This window comes from Paramisgurnus dabryanus, chromosome 6, assembly GCF_030506205.2.
Source record: "Paramisgurnus dabryanus chromosome 6, PD_genome_1.1, whole genome shotgun sequence".
Lineage (NCBI taxonomy): Eukaryota > Metazoa > Chordata > Actinopteri > Cypriniformes > Cobitidae > Paramisgurnus > Paramisgurnus dabryanus.
The window spans coordinates 3,943,073-3,960,951 of NC_133342.1; the positions used below are offsets into that span (position 1 = coordinate 3,943,073).

The 17,879-nt window shown below is 37.5% G+C and overlaps 2 protein-coding genes across 3 annotated transcripts in view; both read right to left on the reverse strand.

Annotated features, from left to right (window-relative positions):
• map6d1 (MAP6 domain containing 1) overlaps positions 1-4,435 on the reverse strand; it is a 28,571-nt gene extending 24,136 nt beyond the window's left edge. Inside the window, exons 1-2 of the mRNA XM_065262055.2 lie at positions 2,827-4,435; positions 205-433 (exon numbers count right to left, since the gene is read on the reverse strand). Of these exons, the coding sequence (XP_065118127.1) occupies positions 205-433; positions 2,827-3,332 (735 nt within the window). The 5' untranslated portion in view covers positions 3,333-4,435. The remainder of the gene's footprint in view (positions 1-204; positions 434-2,826) is intronic.
• A 1,781-nt stretch (positions 4,436-6,216) lies between these two features.
• Positions 6,217-17,506, reverse strand: acsm3 (acyl-CoA synthetase medium chain family member 3). Of its 2 annotated transcripts, XM_065262090.1 has the most exons (13): positions 17,062-17,506; positions 12,618-12,825; positions 11,997-12,204; positions 11,651-11,794; positions 11,275-11,431; positions 11,010-11,089; positions 10,519-10,642; positions 10,316-10,396; positions 7,403-7,504; positions 7,186-7,313; positions 7,004-7,103; positions 6,799-6,918; positions 6,217-6,722 (listed from the first exon to the last, which is right to left on the reverse strand). In XM_065262090.1, the coding sequence occupies exons 1-13, from the start codon at positions 17,293-17,295 to the stop codon at positions 6,630-6,632; spliced, it is 1,779 nt and encodes a 592-aa protein (XP_065118162.1). In that variant the 5' UTR covers positions 17,296-17,506; the 3' UTR covers positions 6,217-6,629. The 2 variants fall into 2 exon arrangements, with proteins under 2 accessions (XP_065118162.1, XP_073670988.1); XM_073814887.1 differs by lacking the exon at positions 11,651-11,794.
• Positions 17,507-17,879: the final 373 nt, after the last annotated feature.

Sequence of the window (17,879 nt, forward strand, 5' to 3'; positions counted from 1 at the left end):
TTTCCTAAATTAAACTAAGGCCTAGTCCTGTCTTAAGCTAATCCCTGTCCGGGAAACCACCCCAATAAGTTCTTTATACTGTCTGAATTTGGCATAGGCTTTACAAAATTACATTCTGCTGAGCAATTTTTGCCCTCAGTTGATCTTTTGGTCCCATCAGCATGCTGTCTGATCTGATCTTCTTCACTCACTGCATCCGCTTACCTCTGGTTTATTGCTGACCTCCGCCCGCTGTGTGTGTGCTCTCTCTGACAGACTGCTTTGCTCCGCATGCGTCTCCAGTACGCCGTCTGTCTGTCTGTGTGCGTCCGGGCTGAAGGCAGCCTGGTAGCTGGTCGCCGGCGGGGCAGCGTCAGACCCTGTACCCAGAGAGGTGGGCCGTTTCTGGGCAGGCTTTGACGGCCGAGCTCCAGACCAAGGCTGGTACTCTTGTCTGACCACAAAGAGAGATCAAATGTTTTTGAGAAAGATATACAGAATACCACAGAGATATGATTTTGGCAAGGGTTAAAAAAAGAGTGTGTTTAAGAACAATGGGCTGACAGGCTGATTTATGTAGTACAATGATTTTAATAGAAGATAGAGGGCAGGATTGTGTGCGAGTTGAACCCTTGGGATGGTTAAACTAATGCCAGATGTCAAAATGAAAGCAACAGGTGCACTAACAAAGATTTACTTTAGCAAAGCTGTATTCAAATGATTAAACTATGATGTGTCTCATATTAAACACACCTTAATAAACTCATCAGCTGATTGCTATTGTTCAGGGCTGGGAAGCAATTACATTATAAACTCTTAAAAGTCATGAGTGCTAAAGTATTTGGGTCAAAATGCAATACTGGCATTTTTCCGATTTAAAAACATCTGTAAAAGGTAACATGGTTCAAATCACACATAAATCTGATGCTTTTCCAAATTGCAATACTGTTGTTCTCATATTGTTATAATGAATGGGGGTAATATCTTACTAATTCCTGTTCTAATTTAATAAGAGCCCAGATGTAATTTTGCATTTACATTTTAATATTTGTATTTTATGTGTATAACAATTTTTTGTTGCATTTTGAGAGAGAGTATATACTTCAACCTAAAAGGTGGGCATGTGATTTAGGACCAGTATTGTGTATTGACCCATATACAGAAATGGGTATAATCAGGAACCATCCCACTACAAACTGATTAATATTTAAAGGATTAAAAAAGCTGCATGTCATGAACTCGTATACATTTTAAAAACTAAAGAGTAATGCAAACAGGTCTGGATATCACGGTTATCAGTTCTTAAACTGGGGGGTGCGAGATGGTGCCGGGGTCCTTTAAGTTTTTTACATTTTATAAAAACATTAATTTGTCATAAATTCTGTGTAATTAAACCTTGGAAAAATAACTAAGCAACAGCACTACCAGTGTTGAGGGTAACGCATTACAAGTAACGTGCATTACGTAATAATATTACTTTTCTGAAGTAACGAGTAAAGTAACGCATTACTTTATAAATGTACACATTAATATTTGAGTTACTTTTTCAAAAAAGTAATGCAAGTTTCTTTTCAGTTTAATTAATTTGATGTAAAGTTTAATAAATTTGATGTAAAAAACAATGTACTGCATTAAACTGAACAGATTACGTAGATTTTCGCACTCAATGTAAAAGCCAAGCCGACAACAACTTGTAAACGCACAATTGCATTTTTTTTAAGTGGAGAGGGCGGTTCTTTTCTAAAATTCGAGAAAATCTTCCACTATACCTTTAATATTGTAATGCATTACTTTTAAAAGTAACATTCCCCAACACTGAGCACTACATTGTTTATTATTTAATGGGGCGGTTTCCCGGACAGGGATTAGACTAGTCCTAGACTAAAATAAATTTAAGAGCTGTCCAAATTGAAAACAACTTGCACTGACATATCTTAAAACACATCAGTGCCCTTTGTTTTGCCTCAAAATGCACACAAGTAATGTTTTTAGTCAGGCATGTTTGTTAAAACTATCATTCCGAATTAAACTGAGGCCTAGTCCTGGCTTAAAACAATCCCTGTCTGGGAAACCACCGCAATATGTTTTGTTTTGCAAAGGGATGCGCCCTACAAAGGGGGGACCGCATGCCAAAAGGTTTGAAAACCACTGCCTTATCAATAATTTTGTCATTCTTTAAAATAATTTATATATGTGTGTTATTTTGGTAGCTGTCAGATGAAATATCCACACCAAATGACAACTTTGTCTTAAAATAACTGCAATGCACAACCATTGCATGCACATCAGTTGTGCTTAAAAAACACCTGATAAAACTTGCGTGCTTGTGTTATTGTGCAAGTGTTAAACTGTAGGCAGATATATTGTATCCTCTTCAATATTAGCTTCTCAGTTCTGTTTAATAAGTGTTTTTGTTAACCAGTTGTGATTTTGGAGAATCTTTAAATCTAATCAATGATATAAATTGTTTGATGATAATATTAATAGGCTACCTTATATTTTACATCCAAAATATAATCTGTTTGAAATGCACTAAACTGGTTACATTTACTGTACGCATTTGCCACACAGTGCACACATCATCATTAGGCTATGTGTTCCTGGGATCGAACCCACAACCAATTACGCTGCTAAAACAATGCTACCAAAACTGACATTTAAGAAATGCTTTATATATGTTGTTGAAGAAATATAGTGTAAACATATGGTGTACCAAAATGTTTCTTCTGTGGCGTCACTGCGCATAACCCTTTGGCACCTTTATTTTTAGTGTGAGGGATTGTTTGAGTTCATCATAGGTGCTAAAAGCACAGCATCATCTCCAACATCCATCATCATCATCAGTACCTGTATGAGCTGATGTGATCTCCGCCTCTCTGCCTCCCGCTCCGCTCCTGCCGCTCCGCCCGCGGATGCGTCGTACCGTTGGCGACCCCGTTTACCGGGCTATCCGTCACACTGCCTCCCTTTCCGCCGTTACTGATCCAGGGAAAGTTATCCTTCTTTGGGATGGGCCAGGGTTTGTAATCCTGTTTATACTGGGTCACGCTCGTGAAAGGCACACCCGGGGGACTGTAGTCGTCTCGGGGTTTGTAACTCGGTTCCGTCCGTCCCCGCTGCGGGCGACGCACTCCAACAGCATCCCGCGCCGCGGGAGAACCGCGCTGATCCGGCGTTAAAAAGTCAACGTTCGGCGTTCGCTCCGCCGAAACCAGTTTGGCGACGGATCGCACCTCCTGCTCCGCGATGTCCGAGTAGTTCTGGATGGTTAGCGGAACGGACAGATCCGATGTATCGAACTGGTTCCAGAACCGGGCCAGGCAACAGACTCTGCTGATGCACGGCCAAGCCATAGCGAGTGATAAAAATGAGCAAACGAAAAATAAAAGAAAGAAAACACGCGGGTAATGAAAACAGTTGGCGGTTACATGAAGGAATCCGAACGCGCGACCGTTTCTCGAGAACTGCGAGAGTGCGCGCGCTGTCGGGACGCTTTCAGTGCACTCATCTCACGTGGTTCGCGGATTTCCACAGAAAAAATAATCCATAAAGACCCGTGAAATCGCACTTCACTGCTATTTTTCCTCATAGTTGATTTCCTAAAATCCTGGATTAGTTGATGTCTCAAAGCTTAGTACGATTTGGGCATCACACGCGCTTATGACAAAACACAAAAAAATGATGTCTGCACCCATAAAAGTATCAATGTACTACCATATTTCTGGCCATAAAAAAATATTGTAGTCTTTGTTGTTTATTTATTATATAGCTACCAAAATTGTAGTAACCATGTTTTGTTTGCGCAGGGGGGTATTGATTCCCATTTTGTATTAAGGTCGTTTTATTTCAAGTTCATTTATTTTTATTTCACATTTAAAAACAGCATTAAGGCTGACCAAAGTGCTGTACAGTTCAAAGAAAAGATGAAGAAAAAGCAAAATACATTGCACACAGCAGTTCAAAAACTTTTCAGACCTGGCATTACTTTTTAAAATGTTTTCCATACATTAGCTGCTACTACTACTGGCAGAAATAAAGATACAAAAGCTGTCACTGGGACAGTAGCCTACCTACCCTTTAAAAATTTACTGTTAAGGTACAGATATGCCCCTTTGAAGTATCAGCATGTACCTCTGAGGTACTAATTTAGGTATAATGGTGTACCTTTTGAAAGGGTACCATAGTGACAGCTTTTGTACCTTTTATTTCTGAGAGTTTAGCCTTATATCATGGTTAAAATATTTTACTATAGTGAGCCATTTGTACAGTACATGGTTACTATGTTTTTACTACAAATACATGTTTACCATGGTTAATTTTTGTATGGGGTGTCACCTACATATGGTAAATCAATGTTAACAGTGTCATCACTGGATTGCAGTCAGGTCCAAAGGTCTGAGGCCACCAACATTAACAATAATGAATAATGTAGTATACCTAAATATTTACTATAGTAAACTACATTCAATTCTTATTGTGATTTTGAAACTTATCTTTGTAAAATTAAAGTATACTACAGTACTAGAGTTTATTAATTTACTATAATAAATACTACAGAATACTATTAACAAAATTTACTAATAAACTACAATTTACTGTAAATTTATTTTAAGATCCTGTTGTTTTTAGGTCATATATCAAACATGTGACTTTGACCTCATTCTTTTTTTTTGTAAAAAATATTTAATTTACTTGCTTCGATTGAAGCACACAAGATTCTCTGATGGTCCTGGGATGATATCAGGTTTGCACAACCTTGTGCAGTAGTTCCAGGACATTGTCATGAAAGAAAGAATACTACAAATGAAGAGTTTATTGCAAAACGAGATAACTCCGTTTTTAACATTTTTGTCAAAACATGTTTATTATTATGTTATCATGTTGTTATTATTATGTGTTATGGTGCTACTTAGCTGTATTTTTAAGTTATGAAGGTTTAAATCAAAACAATCCAACTGCAGTTGAATTGATATTAATTGGAATGCACATCCAAAAAACGAGATTTCTGAAAAATAAAAAAAACGGAGTTATCTCGTTTTGCAACAAAACTCTTCAAATATACAAATCTGAAATGTATTTACATTTTTAATGCAACATTTCCCTCATATTATTATTCTTGCAACAATTTCGATTAAATATACATTTTGAAATATTAATGTTAAAAACCAAATGTCACTTGGAGCTGTTTTTCCACCTGATAAGCATTAAGCCTCATTTACAGGTTAAACAGCCACCTGTGCCTGCCACTACATTCTCCAATGTTTTCAGGAAATACTGAGTAAGTTTTTTTTAGTGGGAATGCTATTTTCATGGTTTTACAACTGTTTTTGTTCAATAAAAATTAGTTTTGTTTGGCCTCTCCATAATGAATTAGAAAGAGAACTTATACGGGTATAACTGTTTACTACATTGTTACAGTACATCAAGAGTAATTCACATTTACAATAGAGGATATGATAAACAATTTAAAATAAACAAAATATATTGACTGCACAGCTTATCAATCTTGATGTTATGATAAAAATAATCAAACATGAGGTAGGAACATTATTCATTTTTAAAAAGTGTATATCGAATCAGAAAAAGAGTGTATTGTGCTTGTTCTGTTCATTATAATAAAATGTCGCCCCCTGCAGGCAGGCAACAGGACTACAAGTTCCATTATGAGATGAGTATCAACATTGGTGCCATAAAGAGGTAAGATGCATGTAGTATAAAACATAACACATAAACCATATTCATACAGTGGGGATAAGCAAAGTTAGTTATGACACTTAAAATATGCAGTTTATTCAGAGAGATATTTTGAATATGTCAGATATTAGTTAAAGTCAATAAAGGTCCAACTCTTTGGGGCTTTTTCCCTAGTCCCAGACTAAAATGCATGTTTGAGCTGCCTTCATTTAAAAACACCTTGTACTTACATATCTTAACGTATATATGTTTTTTCTCAAAATGCACACCAGTATTGTTTTTTAACTCATTCCCCGCTAGCCTTTTTTTTTTTGAAGAGTTGCTTGCCAGCATTTTTTGTGATTTAATAAAAGTTTCACAAAATGCCTTTCAGAAAAATTTCCTTCTAAAAATATATAAATATACAAATATATCAAATGAAAGAACAGACCTTCTGCTTTCAAACAAACAAACAAAACGGGGAAAAAAAACGTTTCATTCTATATATATTTTTATCTGCTTATAAACTCTTCAATATGGGTATTTTTCGTAAAAAAAAAAAAATTTGCAAAAAGCTGAAATAATTGCATTTTTGTGAAGGAATTTTGTTAGAGATTCAGATTCAGAACGATTATCAAAACAAACACAGAGTTTAAAATTAGAAAATAAAGTTTTGGCTTGTTTTTTCATTAATTGGGTAAATGCGCCATCTAGTGGATAATCGCAGTATTGCAGATTAACATAAAAATTAATCAGGAACACGTTTTTTAAGCAAATGTTGCGGGGAAAGAGTTAAGGTTTGTTTGTAAAAACGACTTAAATGTTCTAATATAACTATGGCCTAAACCCTGTCTGGGAATCTACATCTTTATCATTAATATAAAGCTTAAGATGAAGCCTTTTTTAACGCTGAAAGACATTTGGGAGTGACACATATGATGAATGATGTCTTATAGTCAAAATATTCGGGTAGGATTTTAGCTTGTCTTCCGCTCCCATTCCTTCTTTCTTAACTCCACGCGCCTTATTTTCCCGCTTACCGTCTTGGGAAGATCATCCACGAACTCAATCTAACAAGAAAACGAATACAAAATGGAAGGTGGGAAGTAAACGGCACTATTTCTGACAGTGAAACCTTTACGTTACCTTGCGTGGATATTTATAGGGAGCTGTGACGCTCTTCACATGTATCTGCAGTTCCTGGATCAGTTCTTTACGGTCTCTCGATTTAAAATCTGCTGTCAGAACTACGAATGCCTTCACCACCTGAAACCCACAGCAAAACTATTTCATGACAACATATCGTTCATATTAATGGGCAGCAGCATCGGTAGCATGCTGGTTCTGGTACCTCTCCTCGAATCGGATCAGGACTGCTGACCACAGCAGATTCTGCTACGGCTGGATGTTCTATCAGAGCGTTTTCAACCTCAAATGGGCCGATGCGATACCTGACAAACATTTGTAAAAGGTGTAATAAACTTTTAAACATGTCATTGACATCATCATCACGATCACAGCAGAATTTCAGACCCTGCAGACAAGATGACATCATCAGCTCTGCCGACGAACCACAGGTATTCTTCATCATCCATCAATCCTCGGTCACCTGTCAGGTAGAAATCACCACGGAAACATTCTGCTGTGCGCTCTGGCTCCCCCTACAGCGAGAATTGGGTAACAGCACTTAACTTTTGTTTATTCAACAGAACTATCTTGTCAGTGTAAGATCCTAAGAGAGCAGACGTACCGTATACTCTGTAAAGAGAGAGAATGGTCTGTGTGGTTTTACTCTAATGGCCAGGTTTCCTTCTTGTCCTTGTGGTAAAATGACACCATCGTCATCCACCACCTTCAATCAAAACAACACAAAAGGTCAAGAACACCAAAGAAAATTATGTACGTACAGTTTCATCCACCAATCCTAAAGAAGCATGAAGTTCCCTTTAAAGTCCCCATTAAGTGTTTTTGGCTTTAAGTATGAATGTTAGTCTTGATGATGTTCTCCAAAACATTGAAAAATTCACATTTAAAAGATATCAGCCTTCTGCAAGTTCAGATCAATGATTTTTATGACATCATTCTGCACTTCACCTTCTCATCAGATTCCAATCTGTAAGAAAACTAAATGCTATTGGCTATTTAAAAAGGGGAGGAGCCATTATTTCCAAAACATGGATTTTAACCTCCTAAGACCTGAGCTTTGGTTTGGCTTGCATTTTAGATATCTTTCAGCTATTTGGGGTTAGATAAAACCAATAAATATTATAACCAAATATTTTTCTTTGAACATGAAGCAGTGTAATTGTCCACGTTTGTGTACGACAGGTTCTAATTACACAGACTTAAGTATTATGTTGCAAACACCAAACAAATGTGATGTCCACGTATGTGGACACACCAGGGGTCTTATTTATAAAACTGTGCGTAGGATCCTAGCTAAAAGTCCACTTGTGCACAAAAGCCAAAAAATATAATGATTTATAAAACAAAGCAATGTTCCCTTTATAAATTACAGATCACCTGCAAGTGTGCGTTCATGAATAATCTTTAGATCCCACCCTGCAAACCCATTCTCCCATTAAGTTAGTTTTTTTATAGATTACAACCTTTGCGTTCCCAAATATTTAATATATATGCTACATGGAATTAGACGCCACATACCTGTTTTTTTATTTTGTTTTTAATGACCCACCCCGACCCGCCCCGCATTAAAGTTACAATTTCTTAATCCGCCCCAACCCGACCGGCCCGCGGGTTACGAGACGACCTGCGCATCACTAGTACACACGTTTCTAGCCATGTTATTTACATACGCACACTTTAAAAATGAGACCCCAGGTCTTAAGCCTGATTTATAGTCATGCATAAGTTCTACGCCTGTGCGTAGCTCTGTGTAGCCTGACGTGCACCTCGCAAAAATTTTAACAGCGCGTCAGATCTACGCGGACCGCAAGCGCTGTGATTGGTCCACCAGAACCCCTCCCGTCATGTAAAAAAACTGCGTCATAGGTATTTCCGTTTGTGACGGTGAAAACAAAGATGAGCCAAGTTGAGGAGTGATTTAACTCAAACTGCATCAAAAAGTGTTGTTTATTTACTTCCATCATTGCTGCTCTTCTCAAATTATACACAACAAGTTGCTGTTTCTTCTTCGTTTGTGGGTTAACTTGCTAAGCTTCTTCTTCTTTGACGTTCGTGCTGCTACTGTGGTTACATGGGTGGATACTGCCTACCAGCGGTCTGCGCGTGTGTTTCCACATCAATGCGGACGACGACGCAAAAGTATAAATGAAAACCGACGCGGAACCTACGCAGTCGCGGCTACGCCGTAGGACATACGCACAACTATAACGAGCCCTTTAGGAGGTTAAGGCACTTCAGTGAGTCTTTAACTCTTTCCCCACCATTGGGTTATCTCGTCCATTGACGAGTTTTTACGGCAATCCATATTTCCGCTATTATCCACTAGGTGGCACCCCTACCCAACTTATTAAACACTGAAGCATCCACTGATCCAAAAACAATACAAATTCTGTATATGCTTTGATCATTGTTCTGAATTTGATCTCTAATAAAAGTCCTTCACAAAAATGGAATTATCTCAGCTTTTTGCTCAACATTTGGTATTTTTGAAGAAACCTAATGATATTTGAGAGGTGATTAAGAACCCGCGCATCACTAGTACACAAGTTTCTAGCTATGTTTTTTACGAACGCACGCTTTATAAATGAGACCCCAGGTCTTAAGCCCGTGCGCAGCTCTGCGTAGCCTGACGTGCACCTCGCAGAAATTTTAACAGCGCGTCAGATCTACGCGGACCGCAAGCGCTGTGATTGGTCCACCAGAACCACTCCCATCAGGTAAAAAAACTGCGTCATTGGTATTTCCGTTTGTGACGGTGAAAACAAAGTTGAGCCAAGTTGAGGAGTGATTTAATTTAAACTGCATCAAAAAGTGTTGTTTATTTACTTCCATCATTGCTGCTCTTCTCAAATTATACACAACAAGTTGCTGTTTCTTCTTCGTTTGTGGGTTAACTTGCTAAGCTTCTTCTTCTTTGACGTTCGCGCTGCTACTGAGGTACACGGGTGGACACTGCCTACCAGCGGTCTGCGCGTGTGTTTGACGCAAAAGTATAAATGAAAACCGACGCGGAACCTACACCGTCGCGGCTATGCCGTAGGACCTACGCACAACTATAACGAGCGTTAAAGCACTTCAGTGAGTCTTTAACTCTTTCCCCACCATTGAGTTATCTCGTCCATTGACGAGTTTTTATGGCAATCCATATTTCCGCTATTATCCACTAGGTGGCACCCTTACCCAACTTATTAAACACTGAAGCATCCACTGATCCAAAAACAGTACAAATTCTGTATATGTTTTGATCATTGTTCTGATTCTGATCTCTAACAAAAGTCCTTCACAAAAATGCAATTATCTCAGCGTTTTGCTCAACATTTGGTATTTTTTAAGAAACCTACCCATATTTGAGAGGTGATAAAGAGAGAACAAATGTAAATAGGATAAAACTAGTTTTTTTAAAGGCAGGTGGTCTGTTCTTTCATTTGACGTATTGAATGTTTATATTTAAAAAAAAGAAGCTTTTTTTAAACAAAGCTGATGGGGAAAGAGTTAACTAGAACTGCTGTTACAGCACCTGAACATCATATGCCGGTGAGGCCTTTCCAAAAGACCCTGGTTTGATCTTCATGCCCTTGAATGTGCCTGCTATTAACACCTGGAATTAAAGAGAGAAGTCATAGTGTTATAGTACACAGTGGCTACATGTAAAGAAATATTAATCTAGAGTCGTTTTCACTCCTGTATAAACGTCTGTAACAAATCACAGATCAATCTTACAGTCTCCGTCTGTCCATATCCTTCATAGATGTTCAGTCCAGTGAGCTCCTTCCACTTCCACATCACCTCAGGGTTTAAGGGCTCGCCCGCACACAGGCAGTGTTCAAGAGCCTGAAACTGAAACCTGTCAGAAACCATAATCACTGCTGAGAGCTTAATTACACAAGCAAGAATTTATCCAAGAAAAGGTTAAAGGCGGGGTGCATGATCTCTGAAAGCCTATGTTGATATTTGAAATCACCTAAACAAATACGCCCCTACCTCAATAGAATCTGGACCTTCTTTTGATAGACCCGCCCCACACATTTGCAACCCAGGCAACGATGTCGGTTTGTAGACACGCCCCTTACTGCTGATTGGCTACAAGTGTGTTTTGATCCTCGGCCCGACTCGCTTTTCCGTGTTTTAAAAAATCATGCACCCCGCCTTTAAGCTTTAAACTATAAACTGTTGTGAAGAACATCAAAGCATGCATGTTCCAGACAGTGTACCTGGATTTGTCCTCATGTACAAGCATCCGATAGGCTGTTGGTGCCGTGCAGAAGGTTGTGATGGGAAAGCTGGACAGAGTCTTTCAGGAGAGGAACGTAAGCTTGTTTTTTGCACAACAAAATCTGTCCATGTCTTTACAAGTAGTAAAGGAATTGTACAAAACATTTCATGCATGCATGCATTGTGTGGTATTTAAAATTGTGGTATGTTGAGATTTTTAAAGAAGCACTTTAATGTTAAGTATTGGTCGTGATCTTAATGTACCCTCAATACTGTACTGATGTCAAATCGTGGCATTTGGTGAATAAATACGCACGCTCCCTGGATCCATGAAGCAAACACGCTGCTCCATGCTGATTTGGCCCAGCCCGTGTCCGACGTGTTCCAGAAAACATCCCGTTCGGTCAGATCCAGCCAGTATCTTAAAAAACAAACAACAAAGTAAATGTATTTGTATTAAACTTATGTGACCCAATCTGTGACAACCCAGCTAAAGTCATTTTTATTGTTTTCTACATAAGATTTGTAAGAGTTGATGCTCCAAATCTGAATTTCATAGATAGGGTCACATTGTTTTTTTAAAGTATTCTTTCATCAATATATTATTTAACCAATCGTTAAAAATATACAACGTTTGAACCTTCCATTCACTGTGAGCCCGATGCCATAACTACAGTGGCTGTGTTGGGTCATTTTGGGGGAGCCGGTTGTGCCACTGGTGAAGAAGATAGTCATGGGCTCCTCGCTCCTGGTGTCCACGCAAACATGCTCATCTGACACTGCTCTAAAGCACAAACATGTTTGATCTTAATTCACACTTACATCTCTGCATTTGGTAGATGCTTTTATCCAAACCGATCTACAGTACATCCAAGGTACATTTTATTTAAATGCATGTTTCGTGGGATTGAACCCATGACCTTTGCGGTGCTACAGAAACACGGTTATATTCAACTTCTTCCACACAAATGTGCCCCATCACTCACCCCATAAGTTGCGTCAGGTTGCCCCAGCCGTGTCTGGCCCTGTGGGACACCAGAAGTTTTGAAGTAATGGTCGGGCAATCCGAAGCCACCGATTCCAGCAGCGGAGCCACGGTTTCATCCGTGATCACACACTTTGCTCCTGAGACCTGCAGCCTGTGGCGGATGTCTCGAGCCGTGAGCTGAGAGGTGCCAGGGATGAGGACAGTACCTGTGGGATGACACAAGTTTACGTTGAACAGAAATACTGTGTGTTGGAAAACAATCAGCAATCATGAGATTCATTCATGCTTTTTTGATACAGGTTGCACGCCATTTTCTTTCGTGGACTATGGCCCCCATAAAGTAGCCTTGGCCAGCCCATTTAATTCTAGCTCTGCTGCTGTTCGCATATAGGCCTAACCATTTAATTTTTTTATTTTATTTTTTTTTATACCCTCACTAAAAAGGGACTGAGCCCCCCTAAAATGAAAATCCTACAATCGCCTCTGACGGACGTCATCCCTGCAGCACTCTTTTTAACCTTGTTTTTGCTGGGACGTCTGGACTGTGTTTGGATGGCTATTAGACATCCTTTAAACGCAAAACTGGTTGCTGGGTTGTGACATCAGAGAGACTCCTTACCGCTTCTCAGACACGCTACATTGACCAACCACCACTCTGGGACTCTGGGTAAAATGAGAAAGACGCGATCCCCTCTCTCCAAACCGCACACCTGACACAGAACGTTCGCCAGTCTTCTGGAGTGAAACCCCAGTTCTTCAAAACTCCATCTGACCTCCTCTTCATCATTCACCCACCACAGAGCTGGAAGAGAAGACTTCTGTCCATCCTAGAAACACAAAAGAGTAGATAAGAACAAAATAAATGCAACTGTGGCTCAATCGGAATAGCATTGCATTAGCCATGGAAATGTCATGGGTTCAATCCCAGTGAACAACACGCACATATTGACATACCGATAATAAATGTATAGCTAGAATGGACTGTTGAAGGCAGGGTATCTGATTTTGAAAAATGCTAACAGCAGCCTTCCAGCACTGAAATCACAATCCCACCCTGCGTTCAAATCACCATCCAAAGCCACGCCTCCTCCAAAAGACAAACTTTATAAGCAATACAATGTTTCATCAAAGTAGAATATCTGAATCCATTTAAATACAATCATATTGTGTACCTACTAGTGTTGTAGTCAAGACCACCTAAACCGAGACCAAGTCATGACCAAGACCAAGACAGGCAGAGACTGAGACAAAACCAAGACTTTAAAGGGTCGAGACCGAGTCAAGACCAAGACCATTGCAAATATTTGAATTAAAACTCTTATGATAAAATGTGGAATATGTATATGATTAGGCACTTCTTGTCTGTGTGTGCGTGCGTGAGTGCGTGTGTGCCATCAGAGAAGTTGATAAAATAATCAAAGGCATTGCAGATATGTGGGAATTTATCTTTGTCTATAAGCAAATAAAAGTGAACAAACACTAAAGAGCTGAAATTAACTTAACCATTTATTCTGAACTGTCTTTCCATGGCTTGCCATCCACTTAACACAATGCAGGTGTTTTTAGTAATATAAAATTAGAAACTTAAACAATGCTTAAACAATGCCAACATCATATGCCAAACCTGAATAAACTGCATAAAATTAATGATAAAAAATTAATTTGTGATGTGCACTGCGAAAAATTATTTTCAAAAAAAAAAATTCTTAGTATTTTTGTATTGTTTTCAGTAAAAATATAAAAAATTCTTAAATTAAGATGTTTTTTCTTGATGAGCAAAACTACCCAAAAAAATAATTCTAGTTTTTAGACCAAAAATATCAAATTTAAGTGATTTTGTGAATAAAACAAGCAAAAAAATCTGCCAATGGGATAAGAAAAAAAATCTTGAATTTTTTTCTTAAACACTAAATTCAAGAAAAATTAGCTTACGCCATTGGCAGATTTTTTTGCTTGTTTTATGCACAATTTGATATTTTTGCTCTAAAAACTAGACTTTTTAGATATTTTTCCTGAAAACAAGACAAAAATACTAAGATTTTTTTTTCTTGAAAATCATTTTTTGCAGTGTGCCATCAGTTGTGGTCTTGACCGGTCTTGAAATAAAATTCTGAGTCCTCTTTGTCTAAGACCGAGACGAGACCGAGTAAAAATGCGGTCGATTCCGAGACGAGACCAAGACCTTTAAAAAGTGGTCTTGAGACCGAGACTCGAGAACTACAACACTAGGACCTACTTCACCAAAATAAACATGACCCTATAAGACCCTTTGCCTCTGGCATCTTATGGTAAAGCGGTAATGTTATTTAGGGAGTTTGCTCTTTGCTGATCCAGACGGTTTTTGTCATTATTGTTTCAAAACATTTCTTTCGTGAGTGGCTCCTGTGCAGGTTGTCAATTCAGCAGGAAAGTTTGCCATTCTCCCTCTGTTTACAGACGGGAGGTGAGCGCACGTGATGAGGGGCAAAAATTGCATGCGTCCAATTATTGCGTTCAGTCCGAGTTCAAAGATAAGTTAAAATTGTTTTTGGTCCTACGCCTTTCACAGATGACATATATTTAAACAACTTAACAAAGTGATTGCTATCAGGATGTGGGGAGACTTTTAACCAGTATTACTAAAAATGTTTCGGGATCAAATCAGATACCCTGACATTCCAATAATCAAGGACTTTGCTGCTGTAACATGGCTGCAGGAGGCGCAATGATATTACACACTTTCGGCTATTTTCAAATTTAAAAAAAAATGGAATGTCCCTTTGGGTAAAAGTCTGCCAAATACTGCTAGTAGTGTGAAATAAGTTTATATAAATAAATTGGGGTGTGGCTAAATACTTTACAATAACTTTAATATCTCGTTATTACTCATTGGAATGCTTGATTCTGATTGGTCAGTCGTGAAATTTGCAGGTTATTTATTCTCAGATAACAACTGCTCAAAACTAATAACATATGGCTACCTAGATGCTGCAAAACATTTTGACAGTTACAGTTTAATATTACACATAAATTAATATGTATTTTAAAAACATAAATGATATTATATTTACAAATGATTAAACCAAATAGTGTGTTTGTGACATTTGAATGTTTTGTCTCATATTAAAACTGAAAGTAAACATGTTTTCCTTGAGGAAGGTCTGCATTCTTTTTGAGCAAATAAAATATTTCAAATAATAATAAAAGAATAAGCAGGATAATGTACAGGCAGCTTATTACTGCTATAACCACCGCCTATATATATATCAATTACTTAACCCTTAAACAGGCAATGTGCACCACGGGATACGCTCTCTTCAGTGTCTTGTTTGGGGCATAAAAAAGATTTTTCAATCAAATCCTTATATCACTTATCAAACCTTGGTCTGTCTTGAATATGTGGGTAACATTATTTGCTTCAAGTTTTTTTTTATCAATTGGTCAGCCTTACCTAAATCCAACATGGCCACCGGTTTTGCAGGACAGTCAGATTTTGGGGTAAGTAAATGAATATTAATCTTACTTTTCTTCTTTAAAAAAAATATTAATACTGCTAATATTAATTGTGAACATTGTCTTGAGGTGCTAAAGAAGAAAATTTGGTTATATGTTGTTTATTTTGTTATTTAGGGCATTTTGAAATATACGTATCCCCTGAGATACATTGCCTGATTAGGGTATAAAAAAGGGATTAACCACAATATTGCCTATCTTTGTATTTTGAGTTGAAAAATTTAATAAATTATCAAATTTGCAGGTTAAACTGATATTCGTATATTTAGGTGACTGCATCTTAGCATTTTAACTGGATATTTTCTTTCACGGCTTCACAACAGCTAATTTTATGGTATAAGGAATAATAGGGAATATGAGTTATAGAGCCGATACCAATGAATTCTTCAGATTTTGAGAAAAGTGATGAAGATGAATTTTTTTGTGACAGTGCAGTGGTGTATTAGAACCAAGAAATGTTGGTAATTTTCCGCATACCAGGCATGCATTCCTCTAAATTGCAGCCAATAAGAGGCCTCTGATTGAAACACATATAGACCCATATAGTTTACATTGAGGGGTAGGTCAGGTAGTATGCAAAATTAATCAATTCTTAAATAATTTACCAAACTATTATTATCTAAAAAAAATATATTTTTTGCAGATGGAGCAGAAAAAGCACCAACGAAGCCAATGAAGACATTCAAAAACTGCTCATTCTTAGTTAGGCCTACTTACATTTAGTTGTGTTATTTACATGCATTGTTACTAGTAAACCTGTTGTTTACACTTTTTAAAATCGATGAAAAAATATGTATGGCATGTTTTAGAGCAAGAGAGGAAGTCAGAATCACATAAATTTTGCTGCAAATAAAAAATAAATTTTGATGACTTACGGTAATCCTTTTTTTATACCTTAATAGGGCAATGTATCCTGGGAGATACAACTCATAAAATCCTGAATATATCAAATATTTAAAAAATTCCAATGAATATCTTTTACATAAGTCCAGATGATACAAAAAATGTCATGAAATGATTTTTTGCTCAACGTTTTCCACTCTTGCCTGTTTAAGGGTTAAAAAATATGTAATCACATTAAGTAAACAACTGCATCTTAATATTTCTATATATTTCCCGATATATTCGTGTTTTAAACAAGTTTTACCAAATAAAGGCAGCATAAGGAACGGGGAGGGGCTACATGTGTCGCTCCGCCCATACGTGTTTTAGAAACACTCAATATCTTCATATGTAAGTTTGTGTGTGTGTGTATTTATATTACTGAATATGCATCAACTTCTGATAGTAAATTCGCCACTAGGTTTTAAGAGCTACAACTGACCAGAGCCATAGACTGGCTACAGAACGGGGCGTGGTTAAACATGGGGCGGTACTTTTAGTTTCGCTCCGACAAGTGTTTACATAATATTTCACCGACCGTCTTCTTGTAATGCATAACTGTGTCATGTGTTTTATTACTAAATGTACATTCACGTACAGATCTGTTAAAACGTGTTTGTTAATGAATAAACTTGTTTTACCGTTAAAAGCACAAATAAATACAACGACGTGAATATTTATATACAAACCTTTTCTTTAGTTTCCCACTGCTCGAGCACGTCTTTAGCGAAATTAAAATGCAGAGGAACTTGAGGGTTGTGAGTTTGTCTCGTGTTCTCATAATTTTTGAAGTTTTTCGGTGCTGATGTCTTATTGGATCTCCACATCTGTAGCCATGGTCCACGCCTGAATATTGTATTTGTGCAAATTTTATTCAGGCAACATCCGTTTAAAAGACCTTTGCGATATGCAATCAAATGCATTTTCGTAGATTTATGACTTCCTCTTATCCTGTATTTCCACACAGCTAAAACTTTCAGACGGATCAGGAGTTTGGTATTTGCGTTAAAACGACTTAAACCGCACAAGCAAACGATTTGTGGAAATAATCATGGCTGCATAAAGTTAGTTACACTCCAATAAGTGAAATGCATGCAGTTTAAAAACTCGCATAATCTGTCTCCACCTTCTTCAGCTCCGTGAAGACAGACACCAAATCTGTTGATTTCTTTGGGAAAAACGAGCTACAAAACTAAAGTCCCACATCTAAACACTGTACTATTTAACTGTCACCTCCCCCCCTTTATTATTGAGGGGTGAAAAGGTGATGTACACATTCAAATTAATTTAACTCTCTTATTCTTTGGACTAGAAGCAATCATTGGTTTAAAAGCAAAATCTCTTTTTAAAGAAGACACTTTAAACTAACTGAAGTGTCTGGAGTTGTGAATAATAAATTAAAAGTTTATTTGAAAAAATAAAAATAATGCAATAAAGTATATATTATTTAAAAGACATATAAATAAAATTGTTATACTTCCAAAAATAAAACCATAGTGTCAACTGT

What these genes read in the sequence shown, in the direction of transcription:
- acsm3 (XM_065262090.1), bottom strand. Translation starts at nt 17,295, where the DNA reads ATGCATTTGATTGCATATCGCAAAGGTCTTTTAAACGGATGTTGCCTG. An exon ending in AGTGGGAAACTAAAGAAAAG is followed by an intron (nt 12,826 to 17,061) that starts GTTTGTATATAA and finishes TTGTGTTTCTAG; the next exon opens with GATGGACAGAAGTCTTCTCT. An exon ending in CCTATAAATATCCACGCAAG is followed by an intron (nt 6,723 to 6,798) that starts GTAACGTAAAGG and finishes TTTTCTTGTTAG; the next exon opens with ATTGAGTTCGTGGATGATCT.